Here is a 22,841-nt window from a genome sequence, read left to right on the forward strand (position 1 = left end):
GTTAAAACTGAACTGAACGTGTTTCGTAAAACAAAATATCTTTCGCTGCAACCAAGGCTACAAACCTAATTTTAATAGTCTATGATGTTGGGAAACTTTGGTTTTTATTTTTTTATACCTATAATATATTTTCAAATGAGCAACAAAAAATAAAGCAACCGGCCACCGAAATGAAGGGTAGTTGCCCTTGTGAATATGTACAAACAACCAATATCTTCAAAGCAGGCGAAAGGTCGCAAAATAAAGAGAAACTCAGTCGCGGAAGTAAACCGTTTGCACACGGTACAACTACCGCTCACAGGCGCCTTCTTTTTCTGTTTGACGTCACGGCGGCAGAATTCATTCAACGAAAACAACGAACTATGCGTGAGGTATCACGGGGTTTGCGTCACAAAAATAAGTTTCCGACATTTTACTTGGAGGTAAATTCTCCCAAAGAATTTTCTAGTCGAATGCAGGTTAAAAGTGATTGGAATTTGAACCCAATTGTGAAAAACTATTCTTGGTATAGGTGAATCCGGTTTAAATGCGACCAAACAACAGGAAGCCGCGATGGATTCTGAAACTATAATCCTGGCTAGGTTTGGGACTGATACTTTTTTTAAATTATAACCTACCCTACACTACAGTAGACAAAGGTTTAACAAAATGAATTTATACTTTGCTGTCCAGTCATTGAAAAACAACTTTTCACACACGGTAAGGCACAGTCAACGTTTCAAAATATTTGTATTTTGTTTCATTTTGTAGTGAGATTAGATCCTTGCCTTGCGCATACGAAAAGTTGGTGTTAGTGAAAAAGCATTCTTGTTTCAAAAATTACGTCGTCAAAATAAATATATGGAAGTTCAATTCTCGGAAAAAGTAGGTGCAAATGAAAAGGGATGAACTAATTGATATCAATGGAATGCTTCCTTCCGCAAATAGCCATGCTGACGTGCAGCCCAGGGTGAAAGTTGTTTACGTTAAAATTGTCACGTAGTATCGCCGACATTGTGATGTCACAGCTGCCGATAGTGACACTTGAAACGTAGCACTTGGGTTTACTATGTTTGAATGGAGAAGTTGGTGTCAAAGTTTACTCTTTGATTTGGCTTCGACAAACAAGCCTGTACACAATGTTTGTTGGTACAACACAATTGCCCGGAACAACAGAACTTTACTACGCACTAACTGCACGTCACCGTGCTTTCGTCAGTGTTGTCATTAATTTTTGATGACCAAATAAAACTTTTCAAAAACAAGTTGTTTTTAAGTGTGCGAAAAGGTTTGCAAATTTTAGATTCAGGTTTTGCAAGCGGTCTTTGATAAAATCTTTCCCTAAGATTATCTCCTCTAGTCTTCAGATATGTCCATGAATTTGTGAAAGGGGAAGACTTATCCGTATTTACATTTAATATTAAAAAGTACGAGTCTGGTATTAACGCTCACGCAGAATGTTTTACAGTAAAGACTGTTTTGATTACGTCATCGTGTCGTATGGTTCACGTCTCATAACATTCACACTTTGTTTGGTCTAGCAAACATACCCAATGTTACGAGTAACAGGACGATGCAGCCCCCAAATTAATAGGTAAATCAATATTAATACAAGTCACTTTCCCCAGCGAGATGGGTAGAAAACAACAATGTCGTTTGTTTCGTACGATGTGTAGATCACGACCAAGATCGGTCTCTGATGACCTTTAGCGCATGTTCAAAGATCACTTTATGTATTGGAAGTTACCTTGGTTACGTCACAAGGGCTGTTCCAGAATGTCAACACTGTAGCTTCAAAGTCCATTGTGGTAGTTATTCAGGAAATATTAGCTGAGCAAATATTTGTCAAGTTTTTTTCAATGCTGGAATGGTTCATTCTTAAAATCAGAGTTTCTTTTGCAAGTGTAACCTTTTTCTTATGCACGCCTATTAAATTGAAATCTTGATTACGTGCATAATAATCCAACCAATGACAAGCCACTTAATTTTGAGGTATTTCGTATAATTCGTGTTGACCAGACCGGGATTCGAACCCTGGATACTCTGACTAGCAATCCCGACCAGGTTTTCTGCGTGGATTACGGGTCTGGGCGCTTGACCGATGTGGCGTATAATCTCACACGGCTTGTTAGCACCACCTAGCGGCTTGTGTTGTTACATTTGGCGGCGTTTGGAATAACATACAGGTTTCTCACGCAGAAAAAAACGTAGAATGGAAATCCTAAATAATGTACAGACTTTATTATCATCAATTTGGATGGACTAACAACTTTTCTGTTGATTGTGTAATTCTTTTGTGCCGAATCATTCTGTAGTTTTGCTTTTGTCTTTTTCTAACTAAACTCATCCTCACCAGAACCTACTGGACTTTTGTTTGGTGAAGATTGCATTTTATCCTCTACGCACCACTGGGTTTTCGAAAAATTGCAACAAAACAAGATCTTTTATTTATGAGCCTTATCACAGTTGAATGTTGTTCTGCATAGTTTGTATTTTTGCTCTTTTAAACTATTAGGTACAAAAGTGCATTTCGATATTAGCTCACAGATAATAAAACCAACATGCAATCATGTCGCTACAGCGAAAATGCAATCGGTGCAAGTGTCTTTTTTCGACCAACATGAAAAATTATGACGTCAATCAACATTCGGATATTTGCTGCAGGTATTCGGATTCATCTGAATATTTTCTGTGTCGGCACATCCCTATTAGAAACCCAAATAATTGATCGACAACAGTCTCATCCGTTGACGTATTCCGGTAAGGACGGAGGAAGTTGCTTTGTGATGCAAGACACGCATTCAGGATATAGGTCTGTAGTTATCGGTTTCTGCTGCAATATTATAAATACTTGCAAAGTAACATCAACTTTACTATTTCCGAAAAATCTACTGGAATTTTTTCCGTCCATAAATGCGCACACGATTCAACAATGCCACAGATTTCAACCATTTTTCGCCTATTCATGGACACCTGTATGTGTAAAAAGAGACGAATCTTCGCTGCAGCGAACTCGGACACGCAAGCGACGGTTACCAAGCAACGGCAATCGACGTCACATACAGGATGTGGATGTCGGGAAGCTTCCTGAGTAAGAATTGACGCAGAGTACCGCTTCCTGAAGCTAGGGCTGCTGTGTTATCACTTTAGTCGCAGGGGAGCTTTCAGTACAGGGACTACGGGACTAAATATGAAGGTGTCTTTTCCATTGTAAGAATTACGGGAGTTGTCGAGCAGATGTCTGACAAGTTTCAAGGGTCAAAGCTTTAGTTTAAAACACAGATTTTGTGCTTCTACTTCTATCTACTTCTACTTGTGACATTGAACTCGTAAAAAACGCAAATAATAACAGTAAATAATTCACAAATGCATTTTTGCAAAAGAAGCTAAGGGAATAAAATAATACAATATGGTTAAAAAGAACAACTGAATGTTGCGATTAGGTTCGAAAAGCATCTAATTATATGTAAGTGTATGCTGTTATATAGTTATATGTAGTTGCAATGATAATTAGAGTTGCAATAAGACCTAGTCGTCGGGAGACTATGTTATCTTGATTCAAATCAAACGCTGTGTGTTTGTGAGTTCACTGAGCTGTATTAGACAGTTCCTGCACGCCGGCACGCTGGTCGTAGGTTCATATAATTGGCTTCCCGCCTCCAGCCAATACCTTGGGAGATGCGTCATTGCCTCAGTCGCCTCATGCAATGTCTAACGATGTTTATTGTGAGTCTGTCACTCAAATCAAATCCAGTTTCCAATTTCCTTTTTGTGATTTTGTTGTGATTTCAATTCTGCTTTTTTGTTCGAGGATAGTGAGTTAGTGAGTTTGTGAAATCACCCTAAAGCCACTTAAAAAAAATGTTGATGAAAATAATCCGGCGGTACCGCGTTTTGCGTTTTACATTATACTTATCAGGTAAAACTTTAAAAACGCGCAGACTTTATTTTAGATAAAGAAGCATGAAGCTAATAGTTAAAACTGTAAGCTGCATACAGATGGCCATTGTTTTGACGTATAAGGTTTCATGACAGTTTGTTCGGCAAGATCGTCCATAGTCACACCAAGCAGCACTGATTTTACTTAAAGATCGAAACAGTGGTCATCTGTATGCAGCTCACAGAATTTATTTGAGATATTAGCCATTGGGCCTAACGTATCGTGGCAACGAGATTGAAACCTTTTTTATTTTTATCATTTCCAAAGTTTGTTTGGTTTGCTTATTTGAAAATGTCTGTTTGTAAAAGAAATAGAATATTAGCTCGATGCGCGGTCATTAATTGTTGCTTTGTATTTCAACTGTCACGTTGTTAGCAGTCACCAAAGTGAAGCGCAACAATGAAAACAATTTCATCGCGAAATCAACCTGCATTAGCAACACTAGTTTTGCGTAACACAAGTGGAAACTTTAACAACGTTAAACAAACTTGTGTCTGAACGCTTTAATTTTTTTGAAAACTTGTTTCGCCATAAAACTTCGTCTGTTTTCAGCCTTTGCATAAAATATTGAGATATTAGGGGTTGAAACCGATATGTTTTTTTGTCGCAGGGACTCAGTGTTTGTACCATGTAATACTGACAGACGCACTTGTGGTTTTCGTGTTTTCATTCTCTTCGCCACGTGACATCACATTGGCACCATGACGACGGAAACAATCAAGGTTTCAAATTTCTCGGCGACTAGTTGGCACACAGCATCACCCTTGCCTAGGGTGGCAATTGGACAGGCTTTCACCGAGGTCAGTCTTGCATTATGCGGTTATCACAAAACCTGTCAAGTTGTGTATCCTGTACTGCTTTCTGCGTGCACAACGTTTGACCAGAGAACGATATGGATATATTGATACCAAACCAACTGACACAACTGTTTCATTGACGAAGAAAGCCCCAATTTGTGTTTATGAAATCTAAAAAACTTAAGTCATTTCAAGCTGGTAAACGTGTAAAAAATGGTTTTAAAGTGGGTACATTTATCTGTCAACATATTTGCATGGAGATTTGAATTAAATCACACTTTACCAACCGCCATCCACACATCCTGCACATGACATGACAATAGACATATTCAAAAACACTGACTAATACCATTGTTACATTGCAGGCGAACGCAACGTCAAGCTTCGTCGAGTTTGTACCAATAGAACGAGTGACGACTGGTTTCGAAATCGCCGCAGCCTTTGTCTCCGTGTTCGCGATCTTCGTTAATATCTGTGTCTTGATGGTGATCGCAATTGGACCTAGAGCGTTCAGGTAAAACAGAATTGTTGTGTAAAAGCAAACGAACACTTTTTGTCATAGGAACATGTAGTGCTAAGTGTTGTGGGAAAGGTTTCTGAAACAAACGGTCGCCGTTGGGTTTTTCCACAAACATGACGTTGTTCGCATTGACTAAACACCAAACTCTATAATCTCGACAGCAGATACGATTGTTCCCCAAAGTGAAAACGTTACGAGTTGTAACTGTGTTTCATTACACAGTAAAGTTTACAGGAATTTGACAAAAACGTTTTTCACATAAATGCGTGGCCCAAGCTAAACCGAATATAATTGGTTCACTTTGAGTAAGCCACCTGTACAGCACCCTGCCACCTAACCTACCTGCTTACATCATGAGGAAACCCTTGAGGCTTGTGGAAAAGACCGTTTGCAGCACTCCTTTAACTTGAAGTAAACAATTTGCATTTGGTCGTAAATTTGGTTTTATTAAGTTTTGTGTCTGGGAAAATCTGTATGCAATCGTGACAATTTGTTTCTTACTATGGTTGCCAGCATTTTTGGGTCACAATAGAAATCAGCATGATTCAAAGAGTAACTTTCAACAACGTATTCAAAGTGCTGAGTTTTGTTAAAATATATCGTCGCAGTTTTGTTGGTTGCGACGTAGTAATACCTGTTGCAGCACAAGGAAGTTGCAAACAAAGCCGTTGAAAGTTTGTTAAATGTGTTTTGTGTTGATTCGACCAACTTCCTCTTCAAGGACACATATTTGTAAGGGCACTTTTGTTGCTTTTTTCACTTTCGGTTTTTGTTGCCATTATTTTTTCCTGTTTCGCTGGTTCAGGGCTGGGTAGAATGTTTTTTTTTACCCCAAAACAAGAAAGATTTTACTAAAGTGTTCTTTACAAAAACACGCATTTTGTTTGGATTTTCGGAAGAAAACAATTGGGATGGCAAATGCTATTTTAAATTTTCTGGGATACGAATGACAAAAATGCTTGGAGCCAACCCAGCAGAAATTCAAGAAATAAACATTAAAAATAAGTTCTATCCAAACTAAAGGTTTATCAATACATTATCTTTTAACGCCAGTCAACGTGTGCTGTTGAATTTAATGCAACAAACAAGACAGTTTATCAGATTCCGTATTCTTATTTAAATAATAGATCGAATCAAACTTCTACAAACCACAACAACACTAATATGTTTTCAGAGCTCCGACGTTTTTCTTCATAAGTAGCCTCGCAACAGCGGACCTGTTGACGGGTGTCACCGTCCTATTTGCAATTTTCCTTCCAATTAGCGACCGAGCATGGGAGAGGATTGCTCTCAAGGGACTCTCGGTCGTCAGCTTCAGCGCATCCGTCAACAATCTCATCGTCATAGCAACAGACAGGTGAATAAACAAGTGATATAGTAGTGTTGGGTTTGATTAGAAAGAAAACCTAAAGATTTGATTCAAAAACATTGTTAACCACAGCAGGTATTATGTCAGGCGAAAAAGTACTTAATTGTCACAAGTAAAAGTATTTCCTAAACCGATTCTATTTGAATAAGGAACTGACGATGCCAGTAGGGAAAAGTATGTATTTCTCTTTAGGAAAAAACCAGGTTGATCCTGTTTTCAAACAAATGCTTTTTGTATGTAAACACAAGAAAAACATTCATGTGTTACACTAACTTTCCCAAATCGATCGTTCAGCCCCCTTTGGTTAAAGAAACTGATATTGATTGAATAATTTAGTTCTATGTTGGGCAATTCTTCACTTCTGGTCGTGACTTTACTCCACAAGAACGTGCGGTTCTCAATTAAAATTGGTTCCGTGAGTCTTACCCATTCACCTTCCGCTCACTTACCGCGTATGAACACCGTCATGAACGTGGTGTTACGTCATTCAAATCCAACCCATGGAAATGTGAAGAAACGTTGTTTATATAAACATAAAGGTTGAAGAATGCATGAATAGCGGGATACTAGGACGGTATCGGTTTTGCGATATGTAAATGAAAAATCTATAGCTACAGTAACTGGTACTTATGTAGAACTCAGTCTATTCGGTTTCGGTTAAACAGGAAATTCGCCCATTTCGGACGAAATTGGAGATACAATTAGTTTGGAATCTTTTTCTTGAGATAAACTTCCTAACGTTGTGTATATTGACTAGTTGCTTAAGTTTTAAAAAATCTAGCCATCGATTAGGCATTGTCTTATTACCAGCGACACCAAAACATCTCAATATGAATCAAATTGTTTGAAACAAGATGTTTCGGATTGGAGTTAGTCAGGACAATAATTTGGATTTTTACCCGAATTCTCTCTTTTTTTCCAGATGCATCAAAATCTACGACGAACGCCGCTACGCTCGAATCTTTACCAACGCGTCATCATTTCTCCTTATTGCCCTGACTTGGGTGTTGGCAGTGGCCGTGTTCCTCGTGGCCCCCCTCGCTGGTTGGTCGTGCGCAGACGGGCGTTGCGCATGCGCAGAGGGAGGAATGTGTATCTGTGACCCAAACTCCTGTTCACAGAGTTTTCCACCCTTTACCCTGAGTTACATTGCTGTCGGCGTTGGATATTTTTACAGCAGCCTCCTACTGATGATATCGCTCTACAGTGCGCTGTTTCTCACCGTCAGGTGGCGCGCCGGATCACAACTGCGACGTCACGGTAGCGTTGTAGGGGCGGTACCCAACCGTGGACCGTTTGTGATGATCCATCGACGCAGGGAGGTCCGTTTGGCCAAAACTCTAGTGATCGTAATGGGCGTTTTTTTCGTATGCTGGCTTCCAGTGACGTCACTGTTTATCTTTGATTTGACGTCATTACGTCGCGACATTGTCAAGTGGTTCGATTACTGCCTCGCGTCGGCTGTGATTCATCCTTTAGTGAACCCGTTGATATATTCAATGCGTCTTCCACGGATGTGGATCACTTTCAAGTAAGCGGCTTCTTTGATTATTCTTGTGAAACGAACCTTAATGTACAATAAGGACAGAACTTAAATGTTTCACTTACCAATATATTCGCATTATAAAGAAACAGGACGGAGATTTTATATTTCAACACACCGAGATTTAAACTCAAGTTATCCTGGCCACAAACTTCTTCTTGGGAAATGGGTCGGGTGCCTTGAACAATGACGCCGACAGTTAGTTTAACATCTGTCAAGCGCCCGACCCATATAACAAGAAGAAAACCTGGTCGGGATTCGTGGCCAGGATATCCTGGGTTCAATTCCTGGTCTGGTAAAAAAGTCAGCTATTCTTACTCTGTTGCAGACACCTCGCGTACGCCCTCTGGCGACGAACGGCACGAAAACCAGCTCTACCGAGAACGAGTTCCTTCAGACTTGCGCGGACTCCCTCTACAAGGAGTTACGTCACAGGGGGCACAGGCGTGACGTCGATGCCAAGTTTCCGAAGAAACGGAAACTCCCCCGCAGAAAAAAAGACTGCCTTATCTGTCGCAACGCAAATATCGGTGTTAAGCCCATTGAGGGACCAGCAAGACAACCAGTCATCAGATGGTAGCGACAGTGCATTTTACGCTAACGGGGACGTGCGTTATGGTCCTGATGTAAAACGCGCATTGTCGGGCAAAGGTCCCTCCCCTCTCGTCAGTCACACCTCGCGAAAACCTGTTATTTACAGGAACTCTGAGCGGCGTGTTCGCAAACTAAGTGACAGACCGAAAGTTCGTAGGTCTCAGAGTGGATCAGTTCGCCTTCACAATGGGAGTGTAGTTCCAAGGGAAAGCGTTTCCATTTCAACTCCTTTTAACGCCGAGTCCAAGATTACTTGGAATTGAGATTAACTCCTCAAGTATTTGTTATTTTTGGTTTCGTTCAAAGAACACAACGGGCTAGGTAATACATATTATTTAGCACGATTAACTTTGTTGCAAGTTCAATCACGAATGAACTCGACCAAAAAAATGGTGTCGCACAAATAATTTATGCGAAATATTTGTACTTGGTTCAAAACGCGCCTGCAAGTGTGCGGGTATAGTGTGGTTTCACCAGATTTTGCGTTGGGCCGTTGATAAATTGTTGCAAGGTTAAGTAGTCTCCAGATAAGAAGCAGCGAAGTAGGCCCATAACTGTACGTGATATTTTGCTGTTCCCCGTTTGATTACATTTGATTTTGATGTCGCTTTTGCCGCAACACACGTTGGGCTCTTACGAAATACGTGGTTGTTTTCGTAATAAACGTTATTGCACAGTGTGCATTGGAGATCTGCTGATAGTTATTACATTACAATTTGTTAATGGCATGAACATAAAAGTGGAGCCCAACTTAAGTTGGAAAGAAAGTGGATTGGAATAAATGCACACTCTTACACGATCAATCAAAACGTTCGATTGACGTTTTAACGCAAAGAACTTGAATGGAAACAAAGTGTTTGTGAACGGAGTAAAACCTCAAACAGAGAATTACAAATTACGCAAACATAACACCAACCATCAACATGAAATTACAAAATCTCATGTACAGTACATAAAATAAAAAATAAATTCCAATTAATTTTTTAATTGTCTATTGAACAAAACGTCATTGAACGCATTTTCCGGCAATACAAGGTCCCTACACGTGGAATCCGACTCAGCTCCTTTCCTAAGTTTGTACGAGTTAATAGCGACACCTGGTGGTTTGTAAAAATCTTTTAACATCCCAAGGTCGTCCACTTCGGATGAGTCCACCGCTTCTCCTCCTTCGATGCAAATTTCCGTAAGATTTTTTTTGATCTTCTCAAGCTCCATTAACTTACGCCTCATCCGATCAACTCCGTACTTCTCAATTTTTTGCCACAAGGTGGCGTTAAAGTGGTCGAACAAAGAGTAGACACTTAAACCACCTCACGGACGGACGAAACGGGACTTCCCAGGTTTTCGTGATATGCTTAAACTAGCTTTTCACACATGTTTGTTGGAAATATTATTCTTTCCGAACTAAAATAGTTATCAAGGCATTGTATAGAGGTATTTTAAAAGCAAGCAAAACATATTCCATCAACGAAACGTTTGTTTCCTTCACCACGTGCTTCGGCAATGCTACACACGTCCCAAAGTATCGAAATTCTTGGTCTTTAGGCAAATCTACCAAAAAACAATATGCTCTTAGTGTGCAACAACGTTTTTGCATAAACAAACTAAATATTAGAGTTATAATATTGCAAAGTCTCCATTAAAACTAAGTTAAAGTACCCACGCATGAAACGGGGAAATCCCGTTTCGCCCGTCCGTGAGGTGGTTTAAGTGTCTACCCGAACAAAGCGGCGTCGGCGCGGTTCCAACGTCGGGCTTTTTCACTCAATCGTGATTTTGCTTCGGAATCAACTTTGCTTTAAGGTCTTGCGTTTAAACTAAGACACGCAACTTCATCCAATGACCAGCAGAGGGCGTCACTGAGCAGTACCATCGATTCTTCGTAATAATCCGAGACAAGAATTAAATCGAATTGTTTCTCGATTTCTTGAATCACATTTTTAATATAATGTTCGGTTTCATTCGTGTTATCGTAACCAAAGTCGTACATCAGGGGATTCTTAGCAAAGAACCAGTAGGGACCGCGGCTACTCGATCGAAAATATTCTTCCGCATTGTCGAGCCACTTTTCTGGTGATTCCCCGTGTCCGACACGCATGAATGCAGGCACGAGTTTCCACAAGTAATCGAACATCGATTCGAACAAGGATCCGGGTTCTCGAACGATGGAAAAGTAGAAAGTGTCCGGTGGCATTACTTTCGTCACTTCCGGTTGGTTGAACCCCATGTGCTGGCAAAGTATATTGAACGTTTTGTTCCCTGCAAAATAAAAATTGTTTAAAGTTTCTTTTAATAAAATCCAAATGTAGGTCTTGCTTCCACTTTTGTTTCCCAATAAAACATGCGTTGGAATCGACAAATCGCAGAGATAAAACCAATGATTAGGAAAACTGTGTGTGGCATTAACGTTTTGAAATTAAAAATGGGTTGGGTATAGCTAACAATTTAAATAACCAATCCAAATGTTTATAAATTTGCAGATTTTTGTTTTTCTGCCTGATATCAATTAAATATGAAAAAAACAGAAACATTCCATAATTTGTGAAGGCTACGTAAGCCAATATTGAAAGAATTTGAAGGGGGGTTCGTAAAGACAGAATCGGTGTTCCACACAGAGAGAAACACACTTGCCCTTCGGTTTATGAGCGAACTGCATGTTGAACTTTCGTGGATACCCGAAGTCGTGTTTGTTGTGTGGGAGGACGAATGTCAGGTTATAATGTTTGCCAAAGCGAAAGAGGATATTCTGGAAAATGTTTAATGTTAAACTCTCACGCCCCGTTGAAAATTTTGACTTGAAGTTGTTTTTAACAAGAACGGAAGACTGTTCCTTCAAAGTTTCGTGACAAAAATATATTTTGTGATTATAATCAACTACAATTTCAATACGCCCAAGCAATCACACATGGCTTCATTACCTTTTTTTATAACACGTAATTAACGTAATTATTTACACATAATTATCACTTTTCCACGTTCTTTCTTTCAATAAATCAATCTGGTGTTTGTAGTTTGGAGAGTCAAAGTATTAGTTTTAGATATGTTATGAAATACCGCTTTGCTTTTTAACGTTTTGCCTACTACCACATACACTTCATTATTCCATTGCAGAAAAATAGCTTCCAGACTGGAATAAAAAATATCAATTGATTCGTTTCAATGTGGAATCCAAACGTGAGCGTTCTTAGGCCTAGTCCAGGGAAATAATTAATCCAGCGTTGACAATGTCAAGGTTCGAGTTCAATTTAAACACCAAAGACTCTCTCGTGATATCCACTAACCAATAAAGCCTATAACACGTACTTAAACCTAGACAAGGTAAACTTACGGTCGTCAGTCGGTCGCAACTGTGTATTTTACGGTAACGGGGACGTGCGTTATGGTCCTGATGTAAAACGCGCATTGTCAGGCAAAGGTTGCTCCCCTCTCGTCAGTCACACCTTGCGAAAACCTGTTATTTACAGGAATTCTGAGCGGCGTGTTCGCTAACTGAGTGACAGACCCAAAGTTCGTAGGTCTCAGAGTGGATCAGTTCGCCATGAACATAAAAGTGAAGCCCAACTTAAGTTGGAAAGAAAGTGGATTGGAATAAATGCACACTCTTACACGATCAATCGAACGTTCGATTGACGTTTTAACGCAAAGAACTTGAATGGAAACAAAGTGTTTGTGAACGGAGTAAAACCTCAAACAGAGAATTACAAATTACGAAAACATAACACCAACCATCAACATGAAATTACAAAATCTTATGTACAGTACATAAAATAAAAAAATTAATTCCAATTAAGTTTTAAATTGTCTATCGAACAAAATGTCATTGAACGCATTTTCCGGCAATACAAGGTCCCTACACGTGGAATCCGACTCAGCTCCTTTCCTAAGTTTGTAGGAGTTAATAGCGACACCTGGTGGTTTGTAAAAATCTTTTAACATCCCAGGGTCGTCCACTTCGGATGAGTCCACCGCTTCTCCTCCTTCGATGCAAATTTCCGTAAGATTTCTCTTAATCTTCTCAAGCTCCATTAACTTACGTCTCATCCGATCAACTCTGTACTTCTTAATTTTTTTCCACAAGGTGGCGTTAAAGTGGTCAAACAAAATGGCGTCGGCGCGGTTCCATCGTCGGGCTTTTTCACTTAATCGTGATTTTGCTTCGAAATCAACTTTGCTTTGAGGTCTTGCGTTTAAACTAAGACACGCAACTTCATCCAATGACCAGCAGAGGGCGTCACTGAGCAGTACCATCGATTCTTCGTAATAATCCGAGACAAGAATCAAATCGAATTGTTTCTCGATTTCTTGAATCACATTTTTAATATAATGTTCGGTTTCATTCGTGTTATCGTAACCAAAGTCGTACATCAGGGGATTCTTAGCGAAGAACCAGTAAGCGGAACGACCGCTTAATCGAAAATATTCCTCCGCATTGTCAAGCCACTTTTCCGGGGATTCCCCGTGTCCGACACGCATGAATGCAGGTACGAGTTTCCAAAAGTAATCGAACATCGATTCGAACAAGGATCCGGGTTCACGAACGATGGAAAAGTAGAATGTATCCGGTGGCATTACTTTTGTCACTTCCGGTTGGTTGAACCGCATGTGGTGGCAAAGTATATTGGACGTTTTGTTCCCTGCAAAATACAAATTATTTAAGTTTCTTAAAAAAAACCAATTTAAATTGTAGGTTTGCTTCTACCTATGTTTCCCAATAAAACAAATGATCATTTCAGCAAATCTCGTTGAGATAAAACTAATAATTAGGTACATTTCGAAATCACATCTACTTTGGGTATAGAACGACTAACAGCGTAAATAACCAAGCAAAATGTTTATAAATTTTCAGATTTTTGTGGTTTTCTGTCTGATATCAATTAAAAATAAAAAGTGTTCAGAAACATTCCATAATTTGTGAAGGCTACGTAAGCCAATATTGAAAGAATTTGGACGGGTGGTTCGTAAAGACAGAATCGTTGCTTCACACAGAGAGACATTCACTTGCCCTTCGGTTTATGAACGAACTTCATGTTGAACTTTCGTGGATACCCGAAGTCGTGTTTGTTGTGTGGGAGGACGAAGGTCAGGTTATGATGTTTGCCAAAGCGAAAGAGGATGTTCTGGAAAATGTTTAATATTAAACTCCCACGCCCCGTTGAAAAATTATGACTCGAAGTTGTTTTTGACAAGAACGCAAAACTGTTCCTTCAAAGTTTCGTGACAAAAATGTATTTTGTGATTATAATCAACTACAATTTCAATACACCCAAGCAATCACACATGGCTCATTTCCTTTTTTTCTAACGCGTAATTAACGTAATTATTTACACATAAATATCACTTTTCCACGTTCTTTCTTTTAATAAATCAATCTGGCGTTTGCACTTTGGAGAGTCAAAGTATTAGTTTTAGATATGTTATGAAATACCGCTTTGCTTTTTAACGTTTTGCCTACTACCACATACATTTCATTATTCCATTGCATAGTCAGCAGAGAAATAATTTCCAGACTGTAATAAAAAATATCAATTGATTCGTTTCAATGTGGAATCCAAACGTGAGCGTTCTTAGGCCTAGTCCAGGGAAATAATTAAACTAGCGTTGACAATGTCAAGGTTCGAGTCCAATTTAAACACTTCAGATCCTCTCTTGACTTCCAATAACCAATAGAGCCTAAAACACGTAACATCACAGGAACCTTGACAATGCAAACAAACGGAGGACGGTTGCCGCGTTTTTGTTCTGAAGGTTTTGAGATGACTTAAACGAAATTTCATGCAATATAAATATTGAAATCAAAATATTGCCAAATAAAATGGTAGACACGTGACATTGAAATGCAAGCCATACCTGCACGGCTGAACTTGCAGTTTTGTGAGTTTTCAGGAACATAATGTCGTTTTGCCGCTTGCATTTCCTGACAAGGTCGGTGGCAGGTAGTGTTTTAGTTGCTTGATATTCGTTTGAACTCCTGCTGAAAAAATTTAAACAATGATACTTTTTTCAAACATCGTTTTTCCCTTTATGTTAGATGTTGGTTCTAAGTTGAGAATTTACCCTTTCGGTTGATCTTGTTTGTTAATGATAAACGTAGTGTAGAGGACAAGAGCGAAAAGGTGCAGTAAACAAGAAACCATTAGGAAGATAACAAATTTTTTCGAACACTTTGACCACATATACTTTGTGAGAAGCATCGTGATTATATGTTTATTCTGTAATCTGTAAAAACATACATTAAGTTTTTCTTCGATATATGAGTGAACAATGATGAACAGTTGTTTTTGTATCCATTTGTAATTTTGGTGTCGCCTTTTTCTCGTATTTTTGTTGAACTAATTTGCTTTTGTAAGAGCCGGGTTTCATGCTGTTACCTGTTTACTATAGAAGTTTTTTGAAAATACTATAGCATAGAAACCTACCTCCTATGAATGGAATCGAAGAACAAAATAGTTCTTTTTTTGTATCTGAGGAGAATAAATATGTTGTCATTTGTTTTTCAGTGAATACTGTGCACTTTGCTCAGAAGTACATTTGCAGCAGTGTCATAAAATAATAAAACATAATAAACATTCATCAAACCCAGTAGAAATGTTATTTGGATATCTAACCACGAAACCAATAAACTGCCATTCTTAGCCACCAAATGCATTATTGGCCCATTTGCCTCTCACTGACACTGAATGTTTGATAATGGATATTGTTGAAATAAAATTTTTGCTTAGGCATTTAGGGACTGCAGTAATGTTTTATACAATGGCTTGATTGGCAGCATCGCCGCACTGCGCAGGTCCTTACTTGGCGATCACAGCTATCGCATGGAGATCATTTAGTTAAAAGGCTTCGCAGCCCAGGCATTGTAGCCTAGCTAGATCAGCATTCTGGGAGGATTACAACATTGCGTTGCAAAGGCAAAAAGTAATTCGCGTTTACCATTATACATGAATTGATACACGAAACAAATACGCGGGTTAGCTTCTCGTATATCAACCTACATAGGATGAATGTGCATTTTTATTGGAAAATGTAACACTAGCTAAGTATGTTTAAAGTAAATATGTTTTATTTGCGACTTGCTTCGTGTGCACAAGTTAATCGTTTGAGCAATGATTGTTAACCAAATGTCACTGTATTTAGGTGTGGCGTGCGTTACTGAAGTAAAAAAGTCATCAAAAGTACAAACAAATACAACAAACTACATTTTACGTTTTTCTTCTTTACAACCAAACAAAAAATAACAAACAACGACAACCCAATGGTCACATTGAAGAAAGCTATAGTTGACGGCGGTAAATCAGGTCGGCAGAAAGTTTGAGAATCAAATGGCAAAACCTCAAAGCGTAAATGCCAAATTCCAAACCTGAACATACTCTTTCTATAAAAACTCAACAAACCACATGATAACCGACTAATGCACAAAATTTAAGTTGCGTTACTCACCGTACAACTGGTTTAACGGTTTTGTTTAAACTTTAGCTGAAATCAGTCGTATAAAGTGATTATAAACTTTTTGTGAGGAAAATACCACACAATATGACTGTCTTATAAACACATCAACCAAACACAGCAACCGATTGGGAGCGAGGCCGTCAGTAAACCAAATGGTGCTCTCTGCTGCCTTTAGCGACATAGTTGTCATAAGCGACAGCGACACGTTTGTTATTTAAAAAAATATTTTTATAACGATATCTAACGTATCAAAGGTTTCACTGCCAGAGTAAAAACAACAGTGAAGAATCAAGGCGAAGATACAAAGTAAACCTACATACACAAGCGAAGACTTTCATCATGGAAACACCTCGGTGTCAAGTTATAGAGAAAAAAAGGCAGTTTATTAACAACACATTATAATAGGCGAATAATATAGAAAAAGCTACAGCAGATGTTTTGTTTATCTGCACTAGTGGACACGTAGCGGCGATAAAGAGTCAGAACAAGCGTTCGGAAAAAATTGTGTATCCATCTGCATATAGTAACAGGGCGAGAAGCTGGATAATTTGTAAGGTTTATGTTCAAACAACGATGTTCAGAGGAACGAATGAACTAACTCATCGATGCACACGTCTTTCATTGTTTGCTTGTACAGGTTTAAACATGCGTATCCACAACAGTGCACCGTTTGTAATGCTCATGTCGAGTAGGGCTAGAGCTTTCTTTTCATGGTCAAAAGTGATTGTGAAAGTTTGAATCTACTGACCAAGGTAGAGGTTAATCGCTGGCTTTGGTCATCAAAGTTTAAAATATACAAATTTCATTGTAAACAGGACTACTTTTCTGGCATAAATTAACGCACTTTATTTTTCCGACGTTTCGCCTGCCATACAGCAAGACCTCATTAGGGTTTAACACCACAATTCAAATATAAACCATTCAACATTCAAAGGCACAAAAAGATAAAAGGACACGCCAACACCGCTTGTGAAATCACGTGATGAGTGCAAAAAGCATACTGCGGGAGGTGCAACAGTTAAAAGTTGATGAATACTGCCGGAAAATATACACATTGTTCTTTATCATTATTTTGTCGTCAATCGAATACTAAATAACCATGTGGGGCCGATGTCGTGTCCATATATGCGTCTTGCACGGCCCTAACATGGGATAAAAATACTTGTTTGGCGAGGTGGTTTATCTGGGACGAATCCCTGGGATTTTTAAAGACCACAAGATAGTGTGCGTTCAAACTGATTGTACGATGCTCGCTGCTTTTCAGGAAAAGTTTCTGTACGATGTAAATTATACTCGTGTCTTTATGATGACTGCCATGGATAAACAAACGTGAGACAATTTTTTTTCACATGTCAAGACGTCGAGAATCAAGAGGGTTCGTACGCCCGTCTCCACAGAGGAAGGCGCACCCTGCACAAACTCGATTGTATTGGGTAGACTTTCGTACCCACTGGCCAAAGTACCGAATAATCCGCACCGGGCGGGGCACGATGAGATTCTTCTTTATCAGACGGGAGACAAAGCAAGTCTTCCCACTTCCAGTTGGGCCGGAGATGAGACATGTAAACGGGTGAGATTGACAAGATCGTTTCTCGATCACGCCACCATTCGCGTGGTGTCAACGAGACGGCGTTAGAAAACTATCGCATTCGGGAAACAATTCACCAGATAGACCCACATTGATACGAAACGCCACATGACAATGACAATAAATTCACGGTGAACTGCGTGTGACACCGGTCGCGAATTCCTTGGCGCAGAAAACAAAGCGGATCATCGGGAAACCTCAAACAAAGGTTACGCGCTTGGGCCAAGATAGAAATAGAATCACGATTGCGACACAGGAATAAGAGCTCTCTCTTACTGACAAAGATAATCTTATTTTGCTCCCAATCATAACCGGAAAACTTTTAGTATCTTTATGCAAGAATTCGCTATCTAAAATGCATACGTGGGAATCAGAAAGAGAACCTCAGAGAAAAGAAAGGAAGTCTTGTTGTTCTTTACTCTGCCAGATATATACACAGCTATATACTACTGACATCACTGCGTCGATGGCGTCGGCGCGGTTCCAACGTCGGGCTTTTTCACTCAATCGTGATTTTGCTTCGGAATCAACTTTGCTTTGAGGTCTTGCGTTTAAACTAAGACACGCAACTTCATCCAATGACCAGCAGAGGGCGTCGCTGAGCACTATTGATTCGGAACCATGGAATTTGAGGTCTTGCGTCAAACTAAAACCAACAGAGGGCGTCGATAAGCAGTATCATCGATTCGAAACGATGAGCATTTTCTTCTTTATCTCAAATGAAACTTAAGGAGCAAAGAAGTACTGGTTAGGTTTTTATTTAGTTTTTGTTGCTTTATGTTATGCACAGATCTGTATGTCGTATTGCGTAACAAATCTATGCATTTTTGACCAGCAGAGGGCGCAGTTGAGGAACCTCATTCTAAAGCAACATTTTGTTTTTTCGCTGTTGTACAGAATGTTAATAACGCTATTGTATTGTAATAGATTTGTGTTTTTTAGATTTTGATTGCAGTATTTTTTTCAATACCATCAATAGAAAGGTTGTTAATGTTCTGAGGGGGATTGTAGGGAAGGTAAAAATATATTCACTGCTTTCTAATATATAGATTGTTAAATGTACTCCCGAATATCAACTTAAGCAAACTAATACTATCGTTGCTGCTTAATCTGTATTTTGCATATAAATCGATCTCAGATAGTTGGGCACCGTTCCGAAAATATGTCGTGATGTTTACGAACTGGGCGTGGGAATCGCTTCCCTTCGCTATCAATTAAAAACGTCTCAAAAGCTTTGTAACTAACATGAGTTAGATGACTTTTAAATACAATTTCTTATTGCTGCGAACTAGTTACAAGTTTGTGTAGAAAAGCAGTAGCAGCAACAAATTTTGGAAGTAGTGCAAATACTCTCCGTCGGCTTCAATAAAAGGTTCAAATAGATCTGTTAGGTCAGACACACAGGGAAAGTCTACATTGTACCAGCAGCCTTCATGTCAAATCCAGTCAGCTACTGCCCCGCCTATTACTGCGTTCCAGGATTCTTCATGTATCATAGCTTTTATTTGTCAGAGTTACAATAGAAGTGGTATTTTCGTTATTGGATTAAGTTAAAAGAATAAGCGAATTTTATTTTGTGACGTCATTTAAAATTTTGTTCGGTTGATATGTTAATACATGTGTGGAAACGTTATCACACATGGCTGGTATATTAATGATTTGTTGACATTCAAATCCGGTATCTCTGTGTGTTTGCTGTGTGAGAAGTATTCATGTCAAAAGTCGTTAAAGTTCAGGTTTGAGTTCACGGAAAACATCAATATGATTCACATTTCAAAGACAACTATCCGCATGTTTGCGTGAAATAATCACTTAAAGCGCAAAGTTTAAATTAATTTTAACATTAAATGAAGTTATCATATACCACAAACTTCGCAGTTTTTAAATAAACTTCTATGAAATACCATTGCACGTTTCAGAACATAGCAGTAGATTTTAAGCCTAAAAAGTCATTAAGTATAAGGTTTGGTTTGGCAGAAAATTAGGAACCATTGGAGAAAATTGGCATAAATTATGTTTTCCAACTGTTTGTCGGTCAAGCGATGGAAAAAGTATTCAATTCCATTACTAGTGTGTTGTCTTGTAAATGTTTTGGGATTCAGTCTTTACTTCAACTATGGAAGTTACTACAACACAATCAAAATGCAACTACATGGGTAAGAAGAATCATAGAGAATTTCCATTGCTTAAAAAAAATGTCAATAGACAACAACTGCGCTTGCGAAGTGTTTCCACGGCTAGGAGACTTAAGTGCTGCGTTATACTAGTTTTGCTTCACGGTTTCTAACAAATACATTGGTTGGTGCGAGTTACTCTCTTTAAAGCTCTTGTGGTGGTGTTAACCCTGTACGACAACAGATCGATTTAACATTCCGAATGTCAAATATTTGTCATTTTCAGAGTCGTTCAAGAGACAGACCGATGCTTGCAAATCGAACCTACCATTCAATACATCAAGAAATGCAATAGAAAAAACAACGTCATGTTCCTGAAGACTCACAAAACAGCTAGTTCGGCTGTACAGGTATTATTACGTTAGTGCCAAAAGTCGTGTACCATTCATTTTATCTATAGGTTCCAAGACACATATTAACAGCTTTAAATAAAGTCATAGGAGATTACATGGAATAAATGAATTTTCTGTCCAAACCAAGTGTATGACTTTGACCATAATTTTGTAGTTTGTCATTTTCTTCACGGAATCGTGGAATAAGAAAATAAGCAACGAGTCCAGACATGTATTATTTGTTTCCAGAACATTCTCCTTCGTTACGGATCACAACACAACCTGAGCTTCGTTCTGCCGCGCAACAAGCATGACTTCGGTTACCCAGGAAAGTTCAACAGGAAATCCGTCCACAACCCAAAAGGTTTGTGTTGTTGTTGTTGTTGTTGTTGCGTTAAAACATTAACCCAGAGTTAACTGCTCCAAGGGATTTTCATACAAAACAAGAGCTTAGAACTATATCTTTTGGATAAAGGAATTTTTTGTTAAAAGTTGGACAGTTTTTAGCTTCGCTGTCAAAGTGGAGATTTTTTACATCAACCAGATTTAGCGTTCAAAAGTAATGAAGGTTTACAGTGTCCATAACCTTGTGCTTTTAGTTAACACCCCACATTTATTCCAACATATTTTCCAAAAAGAGCTGCGTTGCGAAACATAGCATTTTATGAGTTTTACGGGTTTCCGAAGCACAAACTGATCGAGGCTTTTACAACTGCAAACGACCAGAGAACGCTTTTCTGTTTGTTCAAACTCAAATAAAACCGCGGTGTAGTGCCGTGTGGCAAATTAAATTGGCAGATGTGGCGAAAAAGCAGAAGACACGTTGTTCGTACCAGCCCACTCTTAAAATATTGAGATAAAACAGAAAATCATTCTTTTAGTTTATAATTTTTTCGGTTAACATTTCGAAAAGTCTGTGTGATCAAAACAAATCTTTCAAAATGAAAACAGCAATCCAAACAGATGCTTGGATTTCCGTAGCATGATGACATAAACAAGCAACTAACTATCAATACAAGATATTTTTTATAAAAGTAGAACAAACGTAGATTAGGACAAAAAGTTATCGCTCGAAAAAGCTGCAGATACTACATTTCTTGTTTGGTTTCGACAACTTTTTTGTGTACTACACGAGTTGAAACCGTGTATCATCGATTTGAACCCAAAATTGTATCAAAATTGTAAAGCAAAATGATACCCAAATGTGGCAGAGCATATGATTAATTCTTTTTAGCAGTTGTGATGTAACAAAACCCTGTCCCTGCAAAAAGAGAACAAACGTACGCAGTTGTTTGAAGGGTGAAAATTCAAGCCCGAACCCGATAGGAAAAAACCTGATTAACAAATCGGCAACCACAAGACAGCAAACAGTAGATAGCACGCTTATAAATCATTCCCATTAAAACAGATTCATCTTGCAGGTATTAAAACGTTCAATATACTTTGCCATCACATGCGGTTCAACCAACCGGAAGTGACGAAAGTAATGCCACCGGATACTTTCTACTTTTCCATCGTTCGTGAACCCGGATCCTTGTTCGAGTCGATGTTCGATTACTTGTGGAAACTCGTGCCTGCATTCATGCGTGTCGGACACGGGGAATCCCCGGAAAAGTGGCTTGACAATGCGGAAGAATATTTTCGATCGAGCGGTCGTTCCGCTTACTGGTTCTTCGCTAAGAATCCCCTGATGTACGACTTTGGATACGATAACACGAATGAAACCGAACATTATATTGAAAATGCGATTCAAGAAATCGAGAAACGATTCGATTTGATTCTTGTCTCGGATTATTACGAAGAATCGATGGTACTGCTCAGCGACGCCCTCTGCTGGTCATTGGATGAAGTTGCGTGTCTAAGTTTAAACGCAAGACCTCAAAGCAAAGTTGATTTCGAAGCAAAATCACGATTGATTGAAAAAGCTCGACGTTGGAACCGCGCCGACGCCGCATTGTTCGACCAATTTAACGCCACCTTGTGGCAAAAAATTGAGAAGTACGGAGTTGATCGGATGAGACGAAAGTTAATGGAGCTTGAGAAGATCAAGAGAAATCTTACGGAAATTTGCATCGAAGGAGGAAAAGCCGTGGACTCATCCGAAGTGGACGACCCTGAGATGTTGAAAGATTTTTACAAACCACCAGGTACCGCTATTAACTCCTACAAACTTAAGAAAGGCGCTGAATCGAATTCTATTTGCAAGGATCTTGTTATGCCCGAAAATGCGTTCAATGACATTGTGTTCAATCGCCAATTTAAAAATTGAACGTATAAAGACGAATGTAATCCCTTGTAAATCTTATCATGTCAGTAGAACTGTAATGTTATGGGAATTTGTAGCTGTATTGTCTTGTTTTTTCATTCATTTAATTTGTTAAAACTGTCACACACTCTTCACAAAATTGATGCAAGCTATGACTGTTCACCACAGCATTAAATATTTGTTTGCGTATATTTATGCGCATTTGTCTTCAAGTAAAACGTATAGCTTGGTGGTTTCGGGCTAAATACATTTAATTGTGTCCAATGCACCGCCAGTAGACATGATGGGAATTGTTA

At 38.9% G+C, this 22,841-nt stretch overlaps 3 protein-coding genes and 1 pseudogene across 3 annotated transcripts; 2 read left to right on the plus strand and 2 right to left on the minus strand.

The window, feature by feature from the left end:
* Window positions 1-4,533: 4,533 nt before the first annotated feature.
* Window positions 4,534-9,361, plus strand: LOC145911451 (cannabinoid receptor 2-like). Its single transcript, XM_082998783.1, has 5 exons — window positions 4,534-4,719; window positions 5,082-5,230; window positions 6,411-6,593; window positions 7,528-8,136; window positions 8,477-9,361. The coding sequence occupies exons 1-5, from the start codon at window positions 4,621-4,623 to the stop codon at window positions 9,003-9,005; spliced, it is 1,569 nt and encodes a 522-aa protein (XP_082854909.1). The 5' UTR covers window positions 4,534-4,620; the 3' UTR covers window positions 9,006-9,361.
* Window positions 9,362-9,717: 356 nt separating this feature from the next.
* On the minus strand, window positions 9,718-12,145 carry LOC145912140 (galactosylceramide sulfotransferase-like; annotated as a pseudogene).
* Window positions 12,146-12,528: 383 nt separating this feature from the next.
* On the minus strand, window positions 12,529-14,933 carry LOC145912142 (galactosylceramide sulfotransferase-like). The gene is made up of 4 exons (XM_082999555.1): window positions 14,920-14,933; window positions 14,590-14,710; window positions 13,745-13,859; window positions 12,529-13,376 (listed from the first exon to the last, which is right to left on the minus strand). The coding sequence occupies exons 1-4, from the start codon at window positions 14,931-14,933 to the stop codon at window positions 12,529-12,531; spliced, it is 1,098 nt and encodes a 365-aa protein (XP_082855681.1).
* Window positions 14,934-19,786: 4,853 nt separating this feature from the next.
* On the plus strand, window positions 19,787-22,548 carry LOC145912143 (galactosylceramide sulfotransferase-like). The gene is made up of 4 exons (XM_082999556.1): window positions 19,787-19,929; window positions 20,174-20,297; window positions 20,529-20,643; window positions 21,701-22,548. Exons 1-4 carry the CDS (start codon window positions 19,787-19,789, stop codon window positions 22,546-22,548), a joined length of 1,230 nt encoding a protein of 409 aa, XP_082855682.1.
* Window positions 22,549-22,841: the final 293 nt, after the last annotated feature.

This window comes from Ascidia mentula, chromosome 8 (assembly GCF_947561715.1).
Source record: "Ascidia mentula chromosome 8, kaAscMent1.1, whole genome shotgun sequence".
In the NCBI taxonomy this organism is placed as follows: Eukaryota; Metazoa; Chordata; class Ascidiacea; order Phlebobranchia; family Ascidiidae; genus Ascidia; species Ascidia mentula.